The sequence below is a fragment of the Leptodactylus fuscus genome, chromosome 4, assembly GCF_031893055.1.
Source record: "Leptodactylus fuscus isolate aLepFus1 chromosome 4, aLepFus1.hap2, whole genome shotgun sequence".
Lineage (NCBI taxonomy): Eukaryota > Metazoa > Chordata > Amphibia > Anura > Leptodactylidae > Leptodactylus > Leptodactylus fuscus.
Genome location: NC_134268.1, coordinates 68,462,388 through 68,483,127, shown reverse-complemented (window position 1 = coordinate 68,483,127; position 20,740 = coordinate 68,462,388). Strand labels below are relative to the sequence as shown.

The 20,740-nt window shown below is 43.8% G+C and overlaps 1 protein-coding gene across 1 annotated transcript in view; it reads right to left on the bottom strand.

Annotated features, from left to right (window-relative positions):
• Positions 1-14,635, bottom strand: part of NPC1 (NPC intracellular cholesterol transporter 1) — a 52,278-nt gene extending 37,643 nt beyond the window's left edge. The window contains exon 1 of the mRNA XM_075270603.1: positions 14,462-14,635. Coding sequence (XP_075126704.1) covers positions 14,462-14,527 — 66 coding nt within the window. The 5' untranslated portion in view covers positions 14,528-14,635. The remainder of the gene's footprint in view (positions 1-14,461) is intronic.
• Positions 14,636-20,740: the final 6,105 nt, after the last annotated feature.

Below are 20,740 nucleotides of genomic sequence, written 5' to 3'. Positions count from 1 at the left end.
AGGTGGGAGTTTTTCGGGGCTGGGTACGAACTGGAACATCTTGGGAGATTCCGGGTGTGGCCTGGCTTCGCCTAAGCTGCTGACCTCTGCCTCTGCCTCTAGCTACCCTTTTTGGTGCTGCACCTGCCTCAACATCCACACTACTTTCCCTGCTTGACATCCCCCCTGTCCAGGTCGGGTCAGTGTCCTCATCATCCACCACTTCCTCTTCCAACTCCTGTCTCATCTCCTCCTCCCGCACAATGCGCCGGTCAACTGGATGCCCTGACGGCAACTGCGTCACATCATCGTCGATGAGGGTGGGTTGCTGGTCATCCACCACCAAATCGAACGGAGATGGAGGAGACTCTAGTGTTTGAGCATCTGGACACAGATGCTCCTCTGTTAGGTTCGTGGAATCGTGACGTGGAGAGGCAGGTTGAGGGACAATGAAAGGAGCGGAGAACAGCTCTGGGGAGCAGGGACAGTTTGGGTTATTGTTCTGTAAAGCTTCGGAATTTTGGGAGGAAGGAAGACAAGACTGTTGGGTAATAGGAGGAGAGGAGGCAGAGTCTGACTGGCTGCTGGACAATGTGCTGTAAGCGTTCTCTGACAGCCATTGCAAGACCTGTTCCTGGTTCTCGGGCCTACTAAGGTTTGTACCCTGCAGTTTAGTTAATGTGGCAAGCAACCCTGGCACTGTGGAGTGGCGCAATGCTTGCTGCCCCACAGGAGTAGGCACGGGACGCCCTGTGGCTTCACTGCTACCTTGCTCCCCAGAACCATTCCCCCGACCTCGCCCACGGCCTCGTCCACGTCCCTTTCCGGGAGCCTTGCGCATTTTGAATTCCTAGTTAGAAATTGGCACTGTATACCAGTAGTAAAAATTGTGGGTGCACGTAACCCCAATATATTCTTTGAATTCCCAGTCAGACACTGGCACTATATGGCAGTAGCAAGAAATGAGGGTATTTGTATTCCCAATATACTCTTTGAATTCCCAGTCAGACAATGGCACTGTATACCAGTAGTAAAAATTGTGGGTGCACGTAACCCCAATATATTCTTTGAATTACCAGTCAGAAACTGGCACTATATGGCAGTAGCAAGAAATGAGGGTATTTATAACCCCAATATATTCTTTGAATTCCCAGTCAGACAATGGCACTGTATACCAGTAGTAAAAATTGTGGGTGCACGTAACCCCAATATATTCTTTGAATTACCAGTCAGAAACTGGCACTATATGGCAGTAGCAAGAAATGAGGGTATTTGTATTCCCAATATACTCTTTGAATTCCCAGTCAGACAATGGCACTGTATACCAGTAGTAAAAATTGTGGGTGCACGTAACCCCAATATATTCTTTGAATTACCAGTCAGAAACTGGCACTATATGGCAGTAGCAAGAAATGAGGGTATTTATAACCCCAATATATTCTTTGAATTCCCAGTCAGACAATGGCACTGTATACCAGTAGTAAAAATTGTGGGTGCACGTAACCCCAATATATTCTTTGAATTACCAGTCAGAAACTGGCACTATATGGCAGTAGCAAGAAATGAGGGTATTTGTATTCCCAATATACTCTTTGAATTCCCAGTCAGACAATGGCACTGTATACCAGTAGTAAAAATTGTGGGTGCACGTAACCCCAATATATTCTTTGAATTACCAGTCAGAAACTGGCACTATATGGCAGTAGCAAGAAATGAGGGTATTTGTATTCCCAATATACTCTTTGAATTCCCAGTCAGACAATGGCACTGTATACCAGTAGTAAAAATTGTGGGTGCACGTAACCCCAATATATTCTTTGAATTACCAGTCAGAAACTGGCACTATATGGCAGTAGCAAGAAATGAGGGTATTTGTATTCCCAATATACTCTTTGAATTCCCAGTCAGACAATGGCACTGTATACCAGTAGTAAAAATTGTGGGTGCACGTAACCCCAATATATTCTTTGAATTCCCAGTCAGAAACTGGCACTATATGGCAGTAGCAAGAAATGAGGGTATTTGTATTCCCAATATACTCTTTGAATTCCCAGTCAGACAATGGCACTGTATACCAGTAGTAAAAATTGTGGGTGCACGTAACCCCAATATATTCTTTGAATTACCAGTCAGAAACTGGCACTATATGGCAGTAGCAAGAAATGAGGGTATTTATAACCCCAATATATTCTTTGAATTCCCAGTCAGACAATGGCACTGTATACCAGTAGTAAAAATTGTGGGTGCACGTAACCCCAATATATTCTTTGAATTCCCAGTCAGAAACTGGCACTATATGGCAGTAGCAAGAAATGAGGGTATTTGTATTCCCAATATACTCTTTGAATTCCCAGTCAGACAATGGCACTGTATACCAGTAGTAAAAATTGTGGGTGCACGTAACCCCAATATATTCTTTGAATTACCAGTCAGAAACTGGCACTATATGGCAGTAGCAAGAAATGAGGGTATTTGTATTCCCAATATATTCTTTGAATTCCCAGTCAGACAATGGCACTGTATACCAGTAGTAAAAATTGTGGGTGCACGTAACCCCAATATATTCTTTGAATTACCAGTCAGACACTGGCACTATATGGCAGTAGCAAGAAATGAGGGTATTTGTATTCCCAATATATTCTTTGAATTCCCAGTCAGACAATGGCACTGTATACCAGTAGTAAAAATTGTGGGTGCACGTAACCCCAATATATTCTTTGAATTCCCAGTCAGACACTGGCACTATATGGCAGTAGCAAGAAATGAGGGTATTTGTATTCCCAATATATTCTTTGAATTCCCAGTCAGACAATGGCACTGTATACCAGTAGTAAAAATTGTGGGTGCACGTAACCCCAATATATTCTTTGAATTACCAGTCAGAAACTGGCACTATATGGCAGTAGCAAGAAATGAGGGTATTTATAACCCCAATATATTCTTTGAATTCCCAGTCAGACAATGGCACTGTATACCAGTAGTAAAAATTGTGGGTGCACGTAACCCCAATATATTCTTTGAATTACCAGTCAGAAACTGGCACTATATGGCAGTAGCAAGAAATGAGGGTATTTGTATTCCCAATATACTCTTTGAATTCCCAGTCAGACAATGGCACTGTATACCAGTAGTAAAAATTGTGGGTGCACGTAACCCCAATATATTCTTTGAATTACCAGTCAGACACTGGCACTATATGGCAGTAGCAAGAAATGAGGGTATTTGTATTCCCAATATATTCTTTGAATTCCCAGTCAGACAATGGCACTGTATACCAGTAGTAAAAATTGTGGGTGCACGTAACCCCAATATATTCTTTGAATTCCCAGTCAGACACTGGCACTATATGGCAGTAGCAAGAAATGAGGGTATTTGTATTCCCAATATATTCTTTGAATTCCCAGTCAGACAATGGCATTGTATACCAGTAGTAAAAATTGTGGGTGCACGTAACCCCAATATATTCTTTGAATTACCAGTCAGAAACTGGCACTATATGGCAGTAGCAAGAAATGAGGGTATTTATAACCCCAATATATTCTTTGAATTCCCAGTCAGACAATGGCACTGTATACCAGTAGTAAAAATTGTGGGTGCACGTAACCCCAATATATTCTTTGAATTACCAGTCAGAAACTGGCACTATATGGCAGTAGCAAGAAATGAGGGTATTTATAACCCCAATATATTCTTTGAATTCCCAGTCAGACAATGGCACTGTATACCAGTAGTAAAAATTGTGGGTGCACGTAACCCCAATATATTCTTTGAATTCCCAGTCAGAAACTGGCACTATATGGCAGTAGCAAGAAATGAGGGTATTTGTATTCCCAATATACTCTTTGAATTCCCAGTCAGACAATGGCACTGTATACCAGTAGTAAAAATTGTGGGTGCACGTAACCCCAATATATTCTTTGAATTACCAGTCAGAAACTGGCACTATATGGCAGTAGCAAGAAATGAGGGTATTTGTATTCCCAATATATTCTTTGAATTCCCAGTCAGACAATGGCACTATATACCAGTAGTAAAAATTGTGGGTGCACGTAACCCCAATATATTCTTTGAATTACCAGTCAGACACTGGCACTATATGGCAGTAGCAAGAAATGAGGGTATTTGTATTCCCAATATATTCTTTGAATTCCCAGTCAGACAATGGCACTGTATATCAGTAGTAAAAATTGTGGGTGCACGTAACCCCAATATATTCTTTGAATTACCAGTCAGAAACTGGCACTATATGGCAGTAGCAAGAAATGAGGGTATTTGTATTCCCAATATACTCTTTGAATTCCCAGTCAGACAATGGCACTGTATACCAGTAGTAAAAATTGTGGGTGCACGTAACCCCAATATATTCTTTGAATTACCAGTCAGAAACTGGCACTATATGGCAGTAGCAAGAAATGAGGGTATTTATAACCCCAATATATTCTTTGAATTCCCAGTCAGACAATGGCACTGTATACCAGTAGTAAAAATTGTGGGTGCACGTAACCCCAATATATTCTTTGAATTCCCAGTCAGACACTGGCACTATATGGCAGTAGCAAGAAATGAGGGTATTTGTATTCCCAATATATTCTTTGAATTCCCAGTCAGACAATGGCACTGTATACCAGTAGTAAAAATTGTGGGTGCACGTAACCCCAATATATTCTTTGAATTACCAGTCAGACACTGGCACTATATGGCAGTAGCAAGAAATGAGGGTATTTGTATTCCCAATATATTCTTTGAATTCCCAGTCAGACAATGGCACTGTATACCAGTAGTAAAAATTGTGGGTGCACGTAACCCCAATATATTCTTTGAATTCCCAGTCAGACACTGGCACTATATGGCAGTAGCAAGAAATGAGGGTATTTGTATTCCCAATATATTCTTTGAATTCCCAGTCAGACAATGGCACTGTATACCAGTAGTAAAAATTGTGGGTGCACGTAACCCCAATATATTCTTTGAATTCCCAGTCAGACACTGGCACTATATGGCAGTAGCAAGAAATGAGGGTATTTGTATTCCCAATATATTCTTTGAATTCCCAGTCAGACAATGGCACTGTATACCAGTAGTAAAAATTGTGGGTGCACGTAACCCCAATATATTCTTTGAATTACCAGTCAGAAACTGGCACTATATGGCAGTAGCAAGAAATGAGGGTATTTGTATTCCCAATATATTCTTTGAATTCCCAGTCAGACAATGGCACTGTATACCAGTAGTAAAAATTGTGGGTGTATATAGCCCCAATTCTATTGCTAGGGGACTTGCAGGGTATTTCTGGGGTGAAGGTGGGGGGGCACACCGTTGGAACGGGTATCGGGGTATATATCGGGTATACGGGAATACACTGACAGTGTATTCCATTCAGGATCCTGGGAAAGCTGGGTTGCGGCGATTGAGCCCGTCAGTGCCACGTTACACTGACAAGCTTCTCCCTGGAATTTAGCTCTTACAAGAGCTGTTGGTTGTCTTCTCCTTCCTATCCTAGCCTGTCCCTGCCTACCCAGAATCTAAGCCCTAGCTAGCTGGACGGAAACCTCCGTCCTCGGTGAATTGCAAGCTCAGAATGACGCGAACCTGGGCGGCGCTGTTCTTTTAAATTAGAGGTCACATGTTTTCGGCAGCCAATGGGTTTTGCCTACTTTTTTCAACGTCACCGGTGTCGTAGTTCCTGTCCCACCTACCCTGCGCTGTTATTGGAGCAAAAAAGGCGCCAGGGAAGGTGGGAGGGGAATCGAGTAATGGCGCACTTTACCACGCGGTGTTCGATTCGATTCGAACATGCCGAACAGCCTAATATCCGATCGAACATGAGTTCGATAGAACACTGTTCGCTCATCTCTAATTGTTTTGTTTTTTTGAATATCCCATGCTTCACTGTCTCTTATTATTTAAATACATTGCTTTATTAATCCTGTATAAATATGGTTATTGTATATAGTATAGATTTTTAAGAACATGTATGGATAACTCAAAGTACAAAAAAAAAAAAGGGAACAAAGACAGGAAGGCACAGCATCTGCAAAGTTACTACGACTTATGTGGAAGTAATCTGTGAAATGTGGTTTGAAGGCACATTACAGTTGATTCCCCATGTACCGGGTCTGCTGCAGCATGTCCACAGTAGACATACCATGGCAAACAACGTATGAGGAGTGGGGACGGAGGACATGCAGCAGAATCTGACATACTCCATATCCTAAATTTGCAGCACAAGACACTTTATGCCTCTGGCTTATTTCTGCAGTGTGTGTAAATCCTGTACATCAGACTAATACTTTCGCTCAGTGGATTAACCACCACACGATTCTGCCGCAGCTAACTTATTGTGAACTTACCCAACGAGTCACTGGCCTTAAAGGGGTTATGCTGCATCGAATATTTATCTTCTAGCCATAGAAGAGAGGATATATAGCTGACAGGCGGGAGTCTGACTACAAAGATCTCATGGGTGGTTGAAGAGTTAAAATGTGCAGTTTCAACATTTTTAAAACTGAGCCAAGTATAACAACCTAGAGATGTCCAGACATCAGAAAGTGGTTTCTAGAAGATATGGGCACCAGAAGCAATTTCTTAAATGTTTAACAGTAATTCTTTTGACTGCAAAATACTTAGCAAAGGTACTTGTGTCTACAACAAGGCATCAATTGCCCCCTCTTGTCCTTGTATGTTTAATAAAGGACATTGGCATTTCGATAACTGTTGCTATATTTAAAGGGAAACTTCCCCTTCCCGTGCAGGAACTATCAGTGCTCGCATATGGTAGTGAAGCAGGCTCAGTGCACACTGATCTAACATTAGTGTCCATTCATAGCTCCGAGTATGGATACGAGCTGGGGCCAAGTCTACATACAATAGGCTGGTTCTCAAATAGTTACATATTCATGTAAAATTACAGTATAATCAGCAAAAATAATACATGTAGCTATTAACTAACAATTTAGAAGCCAGGTTCATCCACCTTTAGCCACTGCAAAATTTGTCTCTACCCTGAATCTTCATATACATCCAAACACTACTAAGAACAATGCTAAAGATGTAAGCAGGGCCGTGGAGTCAGCAGGCCAAAGCACCAACTCCTCCAAGTCAACTCAGACTCCTTTAAAAATGGCCGACACCATGGTCAGTCAGAATCTGTGAACTTCCTCTCATTCAGTAAAAAGCCAGTGACTGAAGTCTTATGAAAGTAAATACAGTATCTAAGACTATGTATCTAATAATAATTGTATAGTAGAATTAAAACCATTTTTTGAGCTTGAGTAGGAGTTAATAACAGGTTTGGACTCCAAAGCCCTGAAAATAATCTTAGGCCCATTTTACGTCACAGTAATGGTTTGTATGGTGTATGTCACAATTAGGTCCTAATGCTGACATTACGACTCTGTACAACCACCGCAGTACAAAGAGTATCCTTTGGCCTATGTAGAAAACTAAAAGGTAATAACTTCATGTTACTGCCAGTTTTACACAATGCTAACACTAGAGAGGAATTGTGACAATTCTGTGTAATAGTGTTGTACGTCAGAGGTCAGCAACCTTTGACACTCCCACCATGGACACCTACAGAGTAAAAGGTTGTTGACAACCAGTGCACATAACATGGACCATAGCAGCAGATTACATTTAAAGGAAATCTGTCACATGGAAATGCAATGCAACCTCCAGGCAGCATGTTATAGAGCAGGTGAAGCTGAGCAGACTGATATTGCCTATTGCCAAACACTTTGCTCTCTGTCACCAAAGTGATTCATCCGGTCTGAAGGTTAGAGGGATTGACTGTATCCCTCTAACAGCACGAGGGAAGGGGGGTAATATGAAAAGACACCTTGCCCATTGTGAGGCAAGGTGGATCTGGACCTTGGGGACTTTGTCTCCCCGAGGCTTAAATAAATCTCTTAATTCTGGGGTATTCTTGTGGATCCTGTTAGCCTACTTTACCACTTGACTTTCTACTTGCTCTCCTTTTTATTTGGTCTTGTGTGGTGTTGGAATATGGTGATACAGGATTTTTAACCATATATTCATTAACTTTTGTCTGCTTATTTGTATGATGTTTACCGTACATCTTTGGATCTGCTGACCGTTTTATATATTTATTGGATTGGACTTCACTCATTTGTGCATCATTGTTGCTATATTCAATCACTTTCCATATACCGTACTTACCTACGTATATACTTGTCTTATACTTACCTGAGTCGGTCCTCCAGTCTGTTGGTATGCTGTCCTCCCTCTTACAATTTTTAAAACGGTTTGTCTAATAAAGTTTTTGTACTTTGACTATTTCTGGTGCCCCAGTCACTTTCTTTTTGTTTTCGATATACAGGGCAGTACAGCCAGTCATTTATATACTTGTTTTATCTATCCTTTGTAACCATAATCTAGTCATGAGGGTGGTGCTATATAGTGATTGACAGCCCGCAATGTGCACAGAGATCGCTGTCAATCACTGATCGGACCGCCCCATCACTAGATGACTGCTAAGCATAGAGGGAGCAAAGACAAATTATACTTATTTATATACTATACACTATAATCTTCTCCCACAAAACCATATCATTAAACTACTGAGAAATTCCTGCCTTAAAACAAGGGGCCTGCATTTTACATGTGACAGGTTCCAATAGACAGCAGATGCACTGGCTCCTACTGACTGGATAGAACAAGGAGGCATTGTAAAAGGTTGTCTAGAGGGTGTAAGTATAACATCATACTAAGTCCTTATCTGGAAAGCGTGCACCTCATTCTGGATTGCTTGGCAGGGCCATATATTACATATCCGTCCACTGTTCACCTTGGTAATATCAGGGGTAACAGCAGCAGAGTATGTGGCTGATCCCCAGCATGGCTGCATTTACAGAGGGAGCAGCACAGAATAGGCATCAATGCTACATACTCAAGGAATAATAGACAAACATGGTAGGAGTAACATTCCTGGAGACCACAGCACATTGCCTGCCCACTAAAAAGTTCCAACAGAGGAAAATGATAGAATGTTAATAAAAATACAGAAAAACTAAGCATGGGAATAGCAAAATAAAACTGCACATTCATACTCCTAATACTTATCTGATCTTGCTGGAAGTGAAGCTGCATTTACAGTCTATTCACACTGGAGGCATCATTAGAATATGTAATGGATCCGCTTGGGGACCCCCTGAAGAAAAAACCTAATCCACTTAAAAAATAGCAGTTATCCACGGAAGCCCGCAGACCCCATAGACTATAATTGGGTCCGCCAGGTTTCCACCCAAAAAGGGTGAAAAACGCAGAGAGAAAAGCCCTGCTCATTGTACTCTTCTCTCCACATTTTTAAAATGGAAAGGAATCCCCCAGTGGGGGGCAGGCACAGGTGGGAACCTAGCATATGGATTTTTTCTACTTTTCGTAAACAAAATTTGCAACAAATAACGTAACACTCGGTGCATTTATTCTGGAGAAGATTTTGTGTAGAAACTATGCAGATTTTCAGCATTTCAATCCTGTGTTCTTATCCTAAGGTCAGGGGGCAGACATTGCATAGTTGCAGGTTAGTTTCTGGATGAATCGCAGGTGTCTAAGATGCTGCGTGTACAGTACAGAGTGTAGTGGATGGGATTTAAACAAGTCCGATTGAAAAACTGCTGAACCTGCAGCATCTCAATTTCTTGCTTGCGCGTTCAGCATGGTTTTCAACTTTTGCAATACAAAGGCTTAAAGGGATTCTACCATTAAAACCCCTTTTTTTTTTTTTCTCGTTGACACGACGGAATACTTACAATACTGTGTGAGCGGCCATTTTCTTGTGGCCGGCGGGCATGCACAGTCGGCTTTGCCCTAGGCCTAGAAGTTTGAAGCCCCAGTGCTGTGAGAGAACTCATTTGCATACCGAAGAAAAACGGGATTTTAACTGAACGGTGGGGCGGAGAAGACATCAAAAGGTAGGGAATAGCCTTTCTTAAGGATAGTCAGCCATGTCAACGAGAAAAAAAAAAATTTAAAAAAGTTTTTATCGGTAGAATCCCTTTAAAACCGTCCCAATACAGGGTTAAAACCATTGGCAAATTATAGCCAATTCTGGCTACCTTTTCCAACGGGTAGCTGTATTGGGGAGAGTTATGCATATCAGAACTGCCATATATAGCCTTAACCTAAAATAGCAACCAACAGACTGTTGTAGCCAGCTGAACTGAAAATACTCTATAAGGCCTTTTTCACACGTTGCTGATTTGGTCTGTATTTTGTATAAGTGTCTTAAAGAGAACTTGTCAGGTCAAGTTGGGACACCAAACCACCCACAGATCCTTATAGACCTGAGATTTAGCGTCCCAAATCGCCATTTTAAAGCCATCCATACCTGCAATTAAAAGAAAACAGACCTTTATACTAACAAAGTACTCTGGTGCTCCCAGCGTCTGTGCAGTTCTTCAGTGAAGCCAAGGATATACACCCTGACTTCACTGCGTAAGTGCCGGAGGTACAAGGCTCGTGATTGCTGGGTGTCTCTCAGAGCTGCTGGCATCCTGTGCATTTGTGTACATGGTGAGCCTTCCTGAGATGCAGAACCCCCCTCACCCTAGGGGAAGGGGTTTCTGCACATCAGGAGTTAATTCTTTGTTTATCCTGGACAATCCCTTTAAGGCGAAGTGTACTCCACCTGCTTCACTGAAGAACAGCGTGATACGTAGTACACACACTTTAATGTTAATATGTGCTGCATTCAAAAGAATTAAGAAAAATTTTTTAAAAAAAGTGTATAGAACTGGTTAAAGGATGGTTAACAAACGTCATGCCCTGGCTGAGAAAGCAGTGACTAGGCACAAACACTGCTCCCATTGAATTGCAGTTCTTTAATAGTCAGCAGTGACAGCAGGGCACATGACTGTCAGCTGAAATACATGGACTCATACCCCAGCAGCTTATAATGCAATTACAATCACCCTGGACCTCAGACTACACTGCAGCCCATCACAACACCACACATATATATGATTTATATGTAGATTTTTATAGGATACTGGAAAAGCAGCAAGCTTACACTGTAGGGTTAACGGAGTGGAACATTTCCCTCTTTTTGTTTGGTTACTAAAATTAGTTGAGTAATCCTGGATCAGTCAGATGACAAAACCTGACGCATCGCCAGTCTAGGGCTTACATGGCACATTTCTTTTTCCTAACTGATTCATATGGAGTCCAACATGTTTACAGATTTCATTAAAGGGAACCCACCATGTAACTGGGAACACAAAACTATTAGCAGGTCCTTATAACCAGTAGTTTAGTGTCTATAATATCCCTATATTAAGCCTCTTTATTGGTTAAAACTTTCTCTTACATAAATTGGAAGACAAGGAGAATGGAAATATGGACAAATACAGGTCCCTACAATAACAGACAAGAACGGAGCTTGAAGGACCGAACTAACTAAAATGGGGTCCATTAGCTACCGCTTTCTTTTAAGTGAAATCAATGGACAAAAAAAAAAAAATTGTCTCAGGGGCCACACAGTGGCTCAGTGGTTAGCACTTCAGCCTTGCAGCGCTGTGTCCTGGCGTTCAAATCCCGCCAAGGGCAAAAAAAACATCTGCAAGGAGTTTGTATGTTCTCCCTGTGCATGGATTTCCATCCCATATGCCAAAAAAAAAAAAAAAAAAAAAAAAAAAAAAAAAGATACTGATAGGGAACAATGTACATTGTGATCCCTATATGGGGCTCACAATCTACATTATAAAAAAATATTAAAAAAAAGTTCTCGCTCTGCAATTTTTTTTTTCAACAGACCCCGCACAAATGTGAATGAAGCCTGAGTTATTAAACAAAGATTAAGTTATGTATTGGACATCAAAGCGATGAGTAATCAAAACATGGACCCAATAGAAGAAAGCGCCAAACCCAGGCCAACAATTTCTCCTCCCCTACCAGCAGGCTAGTAGAACTACAAGCATAACCAGTATTATGAGATTGCTAGTAGAGCAACGATACATAGTCCAGGGTTACTATGCAAATGTATTTATACAGGTGTACCAGAAGAATATAGACAATACAAGTGCCTGGCAATAGTATAACATTTAGGAGTCATACTCAGGGGTGTAATACGTCATCCAAAGAAGTCTATGACCCTCTGATGTAATGTATTCTACATGTGGTACATACAGTTCAAAGACTTATTTTTTTACAAATCCAATAGAAAAAATAAAAACTATATATACCATGCTTCATCAGACTCTTTAGAGAGCTATTCTCCCTTGGATACATTCACACGATGGAAAATGAAGAGGATTTCGTCTTCATTTTCCACCGCCATATTTGGCTTCGGGCTACCCGCAACGGGATGATGATCCAGGGCAACTGCATTCCTTTGCTGCTTTCTGTTGTGGATTAGGCCCAGACAAATGTCAATGCAGTGGAATATAATGGAGCACCAAGGCTTTATCTTACTGTTCTATTACTTAGGCATCAGCTAGTGATGCCTGCTGAAGACCTGCTACATCAATCTGCAGGGGAGGGGTAAGTGGTGTTTTGTTTTTGTATTTATGCAGCACAACCACAGTTGTTGCCACTGGGCGACATTACCACTTGCACGGAGTGCCATTACTGCTTGCCCGGGATGCCACTGGGCACCATTACTTGGTGCCTGAGGGCCACTAGGGAGTATGTATTGCATGTTGGGTCACTGGGGAATATAATACTATATGGGACGACAAAGGGTACTTGATTATGGAAAAAAGTGATTTTTTTTAAGTGCTGGGTGGAAAGTATAGGATGGTGTAGCTTTGAGGACACAGCATCAAAACTGCAAGAGATAAATGCATTCAGTTGCAGTTCCAAAAACTGTGCTAAAAACCCCCATCAAAACTGTAGTTATTTGCCTTTTGATAAAAGTTATTTGGTAGGTGTGCCCCAAGGAAAAATTTCAACGGGTGTCCAGAGCCTGGAAAGGTTGGGAAACACTGCACTAGACAGTACTAAACTAATATTCACTGATCCAGAGGGGCATGACCCTGGCAGGGTGAATGTACATACAATTGAGATGAGTATGCAAGGATTTATCATGGGACTCACAGAGTTACAGTTACACAGAGAAGACCAATAAACCAATCAGGTTTCAGGGTAGTGTACAAAGCTGTAAGCAGAGGCCGGCTGTAGGTCAGTGTGCTGTCCACGTATTTCCATTCCTTTCTATGGGTCTGTACACACAAAAGTGATTTCCACAGTCCTGTATCGCATAGGACAGGTCCTATTCCTGACCTATTTTGTGGCCTGTGCTTCCTTGGCTCCTATTAATTTAATGAAAGGAGCCAATGAAACACGGCAGCACACAGGGATATCCCCATGTCCAGCCCATGCTTTTAAATTACAGCAGGCCGGTTGCAGCACAGTCGTCTGCAACTGGCCTAAAAATGGGGCCATACACTGTGCTCAATAGAGATCAGTGAACACTATTCGAAACAGCTGTTTCGAATAGTACGCTCCCATGGAAATGAATGGACGTAGCCAGCACGCGGGGGTTAAGCGTCCAGCCGTCGGTGTGCCGACCGCTTCCGTTCATTTCTATGGGAGCGTGCTATTCGAAACAGCTGTTTCGAATAGTGTTCGCTCATCTCTTGTGCTCAGCTCCCATTCACTACGGAATTACCTGGTTCTGACCCCATACAGTGTGCTGAAAACAGCTGATCAGTATGGGTGTCAAGCCACACACAGATCAGATACTTAAGCCCTATCCTCAGGTTAGCTCATCAATATCAAGGCTTGTAACCCCTTTGTAGGATTTTTACTAGGCTGTTTCTGTTATGCAGCAAGTCCTACAGAGTGATGGCTGGTGAGAACAACTATTTCTTATTCATTGTAACTAAGTTTTGTTCACATTAAATCCATTTGCTGAGTTATGATGGGAATATTGCCAGTAAACAGTACAGGATAGGTAATCAGTGTCTGATCACTGGAATGCACTGTACTCACATGAACAGGATTTCCCAATCCCCCAGTATGAATGGAGCAGTACTGCCTATGTGTGACCACCACTCCATACACTTCTATGTGACTGACAAATCACTTCTTTATGAGAGTTGATCAATGTCTTATTGTCACAAGAATGGTGGACCCTTGTAGGTTATTGGTCTGGACACTTGCACACGGCGTCTCATGTCCACCCCCACCCCCCAGTGTGTCCTCTGCCTATATTTACATTGTGTATTAGGGAGAGCTAGCCACCACGAGCAGCACTGCCATGTGTTTATAAGCAGTGCTATACTAGAAGTGCCCAGACATTATAGAGTCAGACATCTAATAGACTTTGGTCCGTACAGATAACATTGTATACACACACAGATGGATTATGACTATAAGGTGAAGAGACTACCCGTAAGAACAGACGGTCGCCGCCACAAACACACATGGTAACATAGCAGAGCCCACATAAAGGCACAACCCCCAATACCACAGCAGAGACTACACACACGCACTACACCCCATACCATAACACAGCACGTACCTGACTAGGAAGAAGTAGCAGTGTGAGCAGGCAAAGGCTGAGCAGCACGATCCTGCAGACCGCCATGCTTGTGTAGTACCACAACTCACAGCAGTCACACGGACAGCACTCGGTATAGTGAGCAGGAAGCCGCTCCCTGGCCGGTCCTTACTGACACTGGACTAGGACTGCACAAGCTCCTCCTCTTCCGGTCCAGTCAGCGCTCCCCCCCCCCTGGCTCGTCACAAGGCCCTCAGCCAATCAGTGGAGGAGGAGGAGTGGTGGGGTGAGCGGCCTGGCAGGGGGCGGCGGTGTGATACCCGGGTGGTGTGGTATCGGTGCTGGGGCGGGGGTGCCGGGGTGTCCTCCCGCGAGTCTGTGTGTGTTGCTGAGCTTCTGTGGGACTCCTGAGAATCTATAGACCAATCCCCAGCTCTGTCATACGTCCTGTCGTTCTTGAGTTTTTCCGTCTGATATGTGAATAAAATACTAACACAAGTGTGAACTAAGCTTTAATAGTCCCGTCCAAGTGTAAGGGCTAGTTCACACGTGGGCAAAGGGGAGGTTTTTGACAGCGGAATTCGCTTCAAAAACCTCTCCTTTAACATGGTGGTCTATGTAGACCACTAGCTTTTTTTTTCCTCCTAGCGTTTTCCGCCTGAAGAAGCGACATGACCTTTCTTCAGGCGGAAAACGCCTGAAGAATTGCATAGAAGTGAATGGGAGGCGAAAACCGCGCGGTAAAAAACCGCGCGGTTTTTTGCACACAAAACCGCGCGTTTTTTTGCAAAAAAACGCGCGGTTTTCGCCTGCAGTTTCTATAGCACATATAAGAAAAAAAAACCCTAGCGAAAACCGCGTCAAAAACCTCGTCAAAAACCGCGTGGAATGCAAAAAACAGCGTCAAAAAAACTCCTCGAGGTTTTTTACCTCGCACAAATAAGCTAGGCGGTTTTCACGTGTGAACTGACCCTAACGGTATATACAGGGTCAGACGTATATAGGAGAAGCCGCTGCGGAAAACGCCTGAAGAATGGACATGTCGCTTCTTTTTTTCTGCTAGCAGGAAAAAAAAAGCAGGGTACATAGGACTGTATGGTGAGGCGTTTTTTGGAGGAGGCTTTTGAGGCAGATTCCTGACCGTATATACTCGAGTATGAGCCGAATTTTTCAGCTCAGTTTTTGTGCTGAAAAAGCCCCCCTTGGTTTATACTCCAGTCAGCAAAAAAAAATTTTTTATTTTTTTTAGGAGGGTGGGTCTATGACCAGCCACAATATTAATGTATAGAATCACCCATAAAATAGTGGAGAAAAAAAAAAAAAGATTTTAAAAAATAAAAGTTCTAAATCCCTCCTTTCCCTAGAACACATATAAAAGTAGAGAATGACTGTGAAACACAAACACATTAGCAGGGGTGAACCTGCCCTTTTCGCTGCCCGAGGCGGACGTCAGAAAGCCGCCCCCCGGAGGAGGAGGGGGACGTGACGGAGCAAAGGGGGCAGGACAAAGCGAAGGGGGCGGGACTTAGCAGCGTTCGCAGGCAGGGAGAGGACCTGCTCTCTGCTGGAGCGGCCTCCCCAATCCACCGCTCGGTGCTAAACCAGTTCAGGACAGCTTGTCCTGGACTGGCTTAGGTAAGCAAAAATGCCGCCCTCCCTGGGGCCCTGACATAGCGCCACCTGAAGCGCTCGCTTCACGTCGCCTCATGAGATGTGCAGCGCTGCACATTAGGTATTCTGTGTCTGACAGTGCCCGGTCTACTGAATATAGGGGATCTGCAGTGCTCCTGTTCCGTGGGGAAGGGGATAATAGGAGCACTGCAGATCCCCTATATTCAGCCAGGCTGAATTCCAAGTGGAGGAAGAAAAAACAGTCCTCAAGCTCAGGGAAGGGGCAGACAGACAACCAAAACACCCCCTCCCCTTTCCCAGCACCCAGCAACTACTGCACCCAAAAACTAAGACCATTTTAATTTTTTACATTTTCCAGTAGCTGCTGCATCTCCCCCCTAGGCTTATAGTCAATAAGTTTTCCCAGTTTTTTTGTGGTAAAATTAGGGGCCTCGGCTTATATTCGGGTTGGCTTATACTCGAATATATACGGTAACTCTGTGTGAACGCAGCCTAAAGGGTATGTTCACACAGAGTCTTTTGCAGGCGGAGTTTGAGGCGTAATCCACCTCAAACTCCACCTGCAAAAATATCTCCCATTCATTTCAATGGTAGTCACTTGCTTTTTTTTTTTCCCACAAGCGATTTTTTTTCAGCTAGCAGGAAAAAGAAATGACATGCCCTATCTTCCTGTGGATTCCACGGCTCGAGACTCGCTCCTGATTAGGCCCATTCATTCAGGCCTAATCATTAGCGATATGTTAATGCAATGCTAGCCATGCGGAACAGTCACACAGCAGAAAAGGTTTCCGCCATGTGAATGAGACTTTAGTGCCCCCAAGTAGTATAAAGTCCCCTAAGAGTCCTTAGACATTATAATGCAACCTCACTGGGCCACCAAACAGTATAAAATCCCCTAAGTGTCTATAGACATTATAATGCCCCCTCATTGGCCCCCAGACAGTAGAATGTCCGCTAAGTGTTCCCAGACATTACAATTTCATGCTCTGTGGTGCCTCCAGTAACCACAAAGGATTATTTTTATTTTTTTGAAAAAAAGGTGGATGCAAGTCTGAGGCCTGTGTAGTGTACAGGTCAGTAACAATGGCCCAGATGACACATGGATTGGTACCTTGTGTTATCAGTAGTTTACACTGACCCATTCATTGACCCGCACATACAGACAGGTAGAGGAGCTGCTCAGTATTTTGCAGCTCTTTACAGCCCAGACCCACATCTGCAATAACTATGGCTGTGTGCATGGGCCCATAGAAATCAAAGGGTCCATACTTTTATTCACAGTTGCTGACCCACAATTGCATAAAAAAAAACTGTGGTCATGTGCATAGGTCCCCATTTACTATCAGTAGGTCCATGTACAGGTAATCCCTCTGTCTCAAATTGTACCACAGCCACAAATGTTGGCTATCTGATTGGGCCCATAGAATGGCAGTGTGGATGGGTGAGATGCAGCTGTTCGATTGATGGTGGGATTGTTTATACAAGTGAAAACCTTCCCCAAAGGCTTACAGTCTATGGGATTGCTCATAAGCACTCTTGTATTTGTAGCCAACCTCTGTCTCCGGCAGGTAACAGTCAGTTGCTGACTGTTGAAACTGTTTTTGGTATATTTTATAACCAATCATTGGCTGACATGACCGGAATCTGCCATTTCATTCAGTGACAATCTAATCTGTATGGTGAGCCTTACTTGGTGGGATAAACAAACATGAGTCTGGTACTCTTAACAAGGTTTTACAAGACTTTTTAATTGATGACCTATCCTTATGATTGGCCATCAGTTGAAGATTGTGGGGGGCCGATACCCAGGAAACCTGCACGTCTGTTCTCAGAAAGTGATTTCTCATCCTTTGGTCACACAGCAATACTGTAGCTCAGTCCCATTAACTCTGCACAAACCCTTTAATTGTTTTACATGCACATGCCCCTTTCTTACACCCTACCCGCGATGGCTTAGCTGCCCTGGATGGCTATATACCCCATAATTTAAATGGGTTGTCCCATCACAAGGATCCTATCTATACTGCTTGTTAATGTGGATTTAAGACTTTTCCTAAATACATTGCTTCAGCAAAACTGCTTTGTTTGTTCACTATCTTACTTTATTCAATTCATTGTTGACCCAGCCCTTGACTTATCTGCTCAAAAGTCGAGTGATGTATCTGCTGCTGTCAAGGGGGAGGGAGGAGGGGCTAAGGACACGGGAGCGAGCCTGTGTATCTAGCTATTCCTGTGTCTACACCATGTGACCTAGCTTCCTAATCTCAGATAGGGGAGAGGAGCTGCTTTCATTTCTAAACTCGTCTTCTGTTCTCCCAGTTATCAGGCTAGCTAATTCAATTGTGTTCATTATGGCAGAGACAGGCAGTCTCTGTATGTAACACAGAATAGAGTTGCTCCTGCCTGTACTTCATAGTCCAATATTGAGGACCTTTGATGACATCACAGGCCCTTCAGCCACCCCATAGGATCACGCTATGCGGTGGGCGGAGCTACACGCTAATTTGGGGGCAGAGCTAAACGGCAGGTTGCATGTGAAACCCCGCCCACCAAATGACGCAAGAAACCAGGAAGAAAGATTTTACAGCAGTGAAGGCTGGTAAGTATGCGACGTGGGAATATCCCTTTAACTGTATAATGGCCAGTCAGTAGACAGGGGTCCTTTGTGAGGTCATCGTTCCAGCCTGTCAACTGAGGAGCTTCATTGTGACACGCTCAGTATTCCGCCTATGCAAAAGCCTAAGGAACTGTACAGTATCGGTCAGTCTCAATTTTCTTTTGCACAAGCCACTTTCCAGTTGTTGCTGACATCCTCCATAGTGTGCTATAGTCCAAGTAAGTGTTTGGGATCCACATTGCTCCTTTGCAATGCAAGTTTTTCCATGGTGGGGTGGAAGTTTCTTAAAAATGTCAGTAAGGTACATATGACCCATAAATCCAGGCCATATATTCAGAAGGTGAATCCAAGCAGCAGGTATGGAGGTTTTGCAGGCAAAATTTCTGGGAATGATGTAGTCAGTAAACAACAGTGTTATCTTTTGCCCCTTCCTAACCTATCTCTCCCCACTATTTCACTGGTTAGGTGCTCATCCTCTCTGCCAGTCTTTAGTTTTGATGATCACTGACATGATTGCTGGAAACCCAGAGTCAGGGACCAAATAAACAGAGTGGACCTGGGACCCACTATTGGTATGATAGAAGAGCCAGGAGAGGGGATAGCATTCCTAGCTGTCAAAAAAAAAGTGTTTGACTTTTCCTAGAAAACCCCTTTACGGATGGCACTGTCTGGGACATGACATTCAGCCCAAAAGGTGTATAAAGGTATAATAGATATAATAAATAAATGATTTAATGTTAATAAATAAGTGACCTCTAAAAGCCACTAATAAACCTCCTCCTAGTGAACTCCAAACCCACCGTGTCCCTTCATATAATAGATGATAAAGTTCTGTCTGCCCAATGCCACCATAGGGGGAGCTCAGTACAAAGGACGTGATCCAGCTAATATAGAAGTCAATAGTAGCTGTAAGAATCATTGATGTTGAGGTCTGACCTAGTATCATCAATGAGAAACTACTGTCTCCTGTCAAATAATGAGCTGGTCAACAGGCCGGCGTCAGCGCACGGCATAGTCGGGCAAGTGCCGGGGCCCACAGAGCCTCTGGGGGCCCCCCGGCACTTGCCTGTCACAATTTCAGCTCATCGGCGTCCGTCCGCCGATGAGCTGAAATACATACGCGATGCAGGAGCTGTTAGATCAGCTCCTGCTTTATTAAAGCTCCGGCCCGGCTTGCGTGTGTATGCGCGATGACGTCATCGCATCACGCCTACACACGCAAGCCGGTCCGGAGCTAAGCAGGAGCTGATCTCACAGCTCCTGCATCGCGTATGTGATTGGAGGGAGAGAGGAGCGTCGGGGGAACGATGGAAGGTGAGTGATAGAAGGTGAGTGTAAGTGTTTGTTTTGTATTACATATTAAGGTGAAACATAATGAAGGGGGCCCATGAAACTGGGGGGCAAATGAAGGGGAGGGGGGGAACGGCATGACACTGGAGAAAATGAAGGGGGTGGGGAGAGAACGGCATGAAACTGGGGACAGAGATGGAGGGGGCCCAAAGAAACTGGGGGGCAAATGAAGGGGAGGGGGGAACAGCATGACACTGGGGCAGATGGAGGGGGGGAGAACAGCATGACACTGGGGCAGATGGAGGGGGTGGGGAGAGAACGGCATGGAACTGGGGACAGAGATGGATGGGGCCCAATGAAACTGAGGGGGCAAATTAAGGGGGGGGGACGGCATGACACTGGGGAAGATGAAGGGGGTGGGGAGAGAACGGCATGAAACTGGGGACAGAGATGGAGGGGGCCCAATGAAACTGAAGGGGCAAATGAAGGGGAGGGGGGGAACGGCATGACACTGGGGAAGATGAAGGGGGTGGGGAGAGAACGGCATGAAACTGGGGACAGAGATGGAGGGGGCCCAATGATACTGAAGGGGAGGGGGGGAACGGCATGACACTGGGGCAGAGACGGGGGACATGAAACTGTGGGCAGATGAAGGGGGAGAACGTGATGAAACTGAGGGCAGAGGAAGGGTGTATATGAAACTGGGGAGAGATGGAGGGGGGGCATATAATTTACAGGTGACTGTAGGAGGATTATACTGT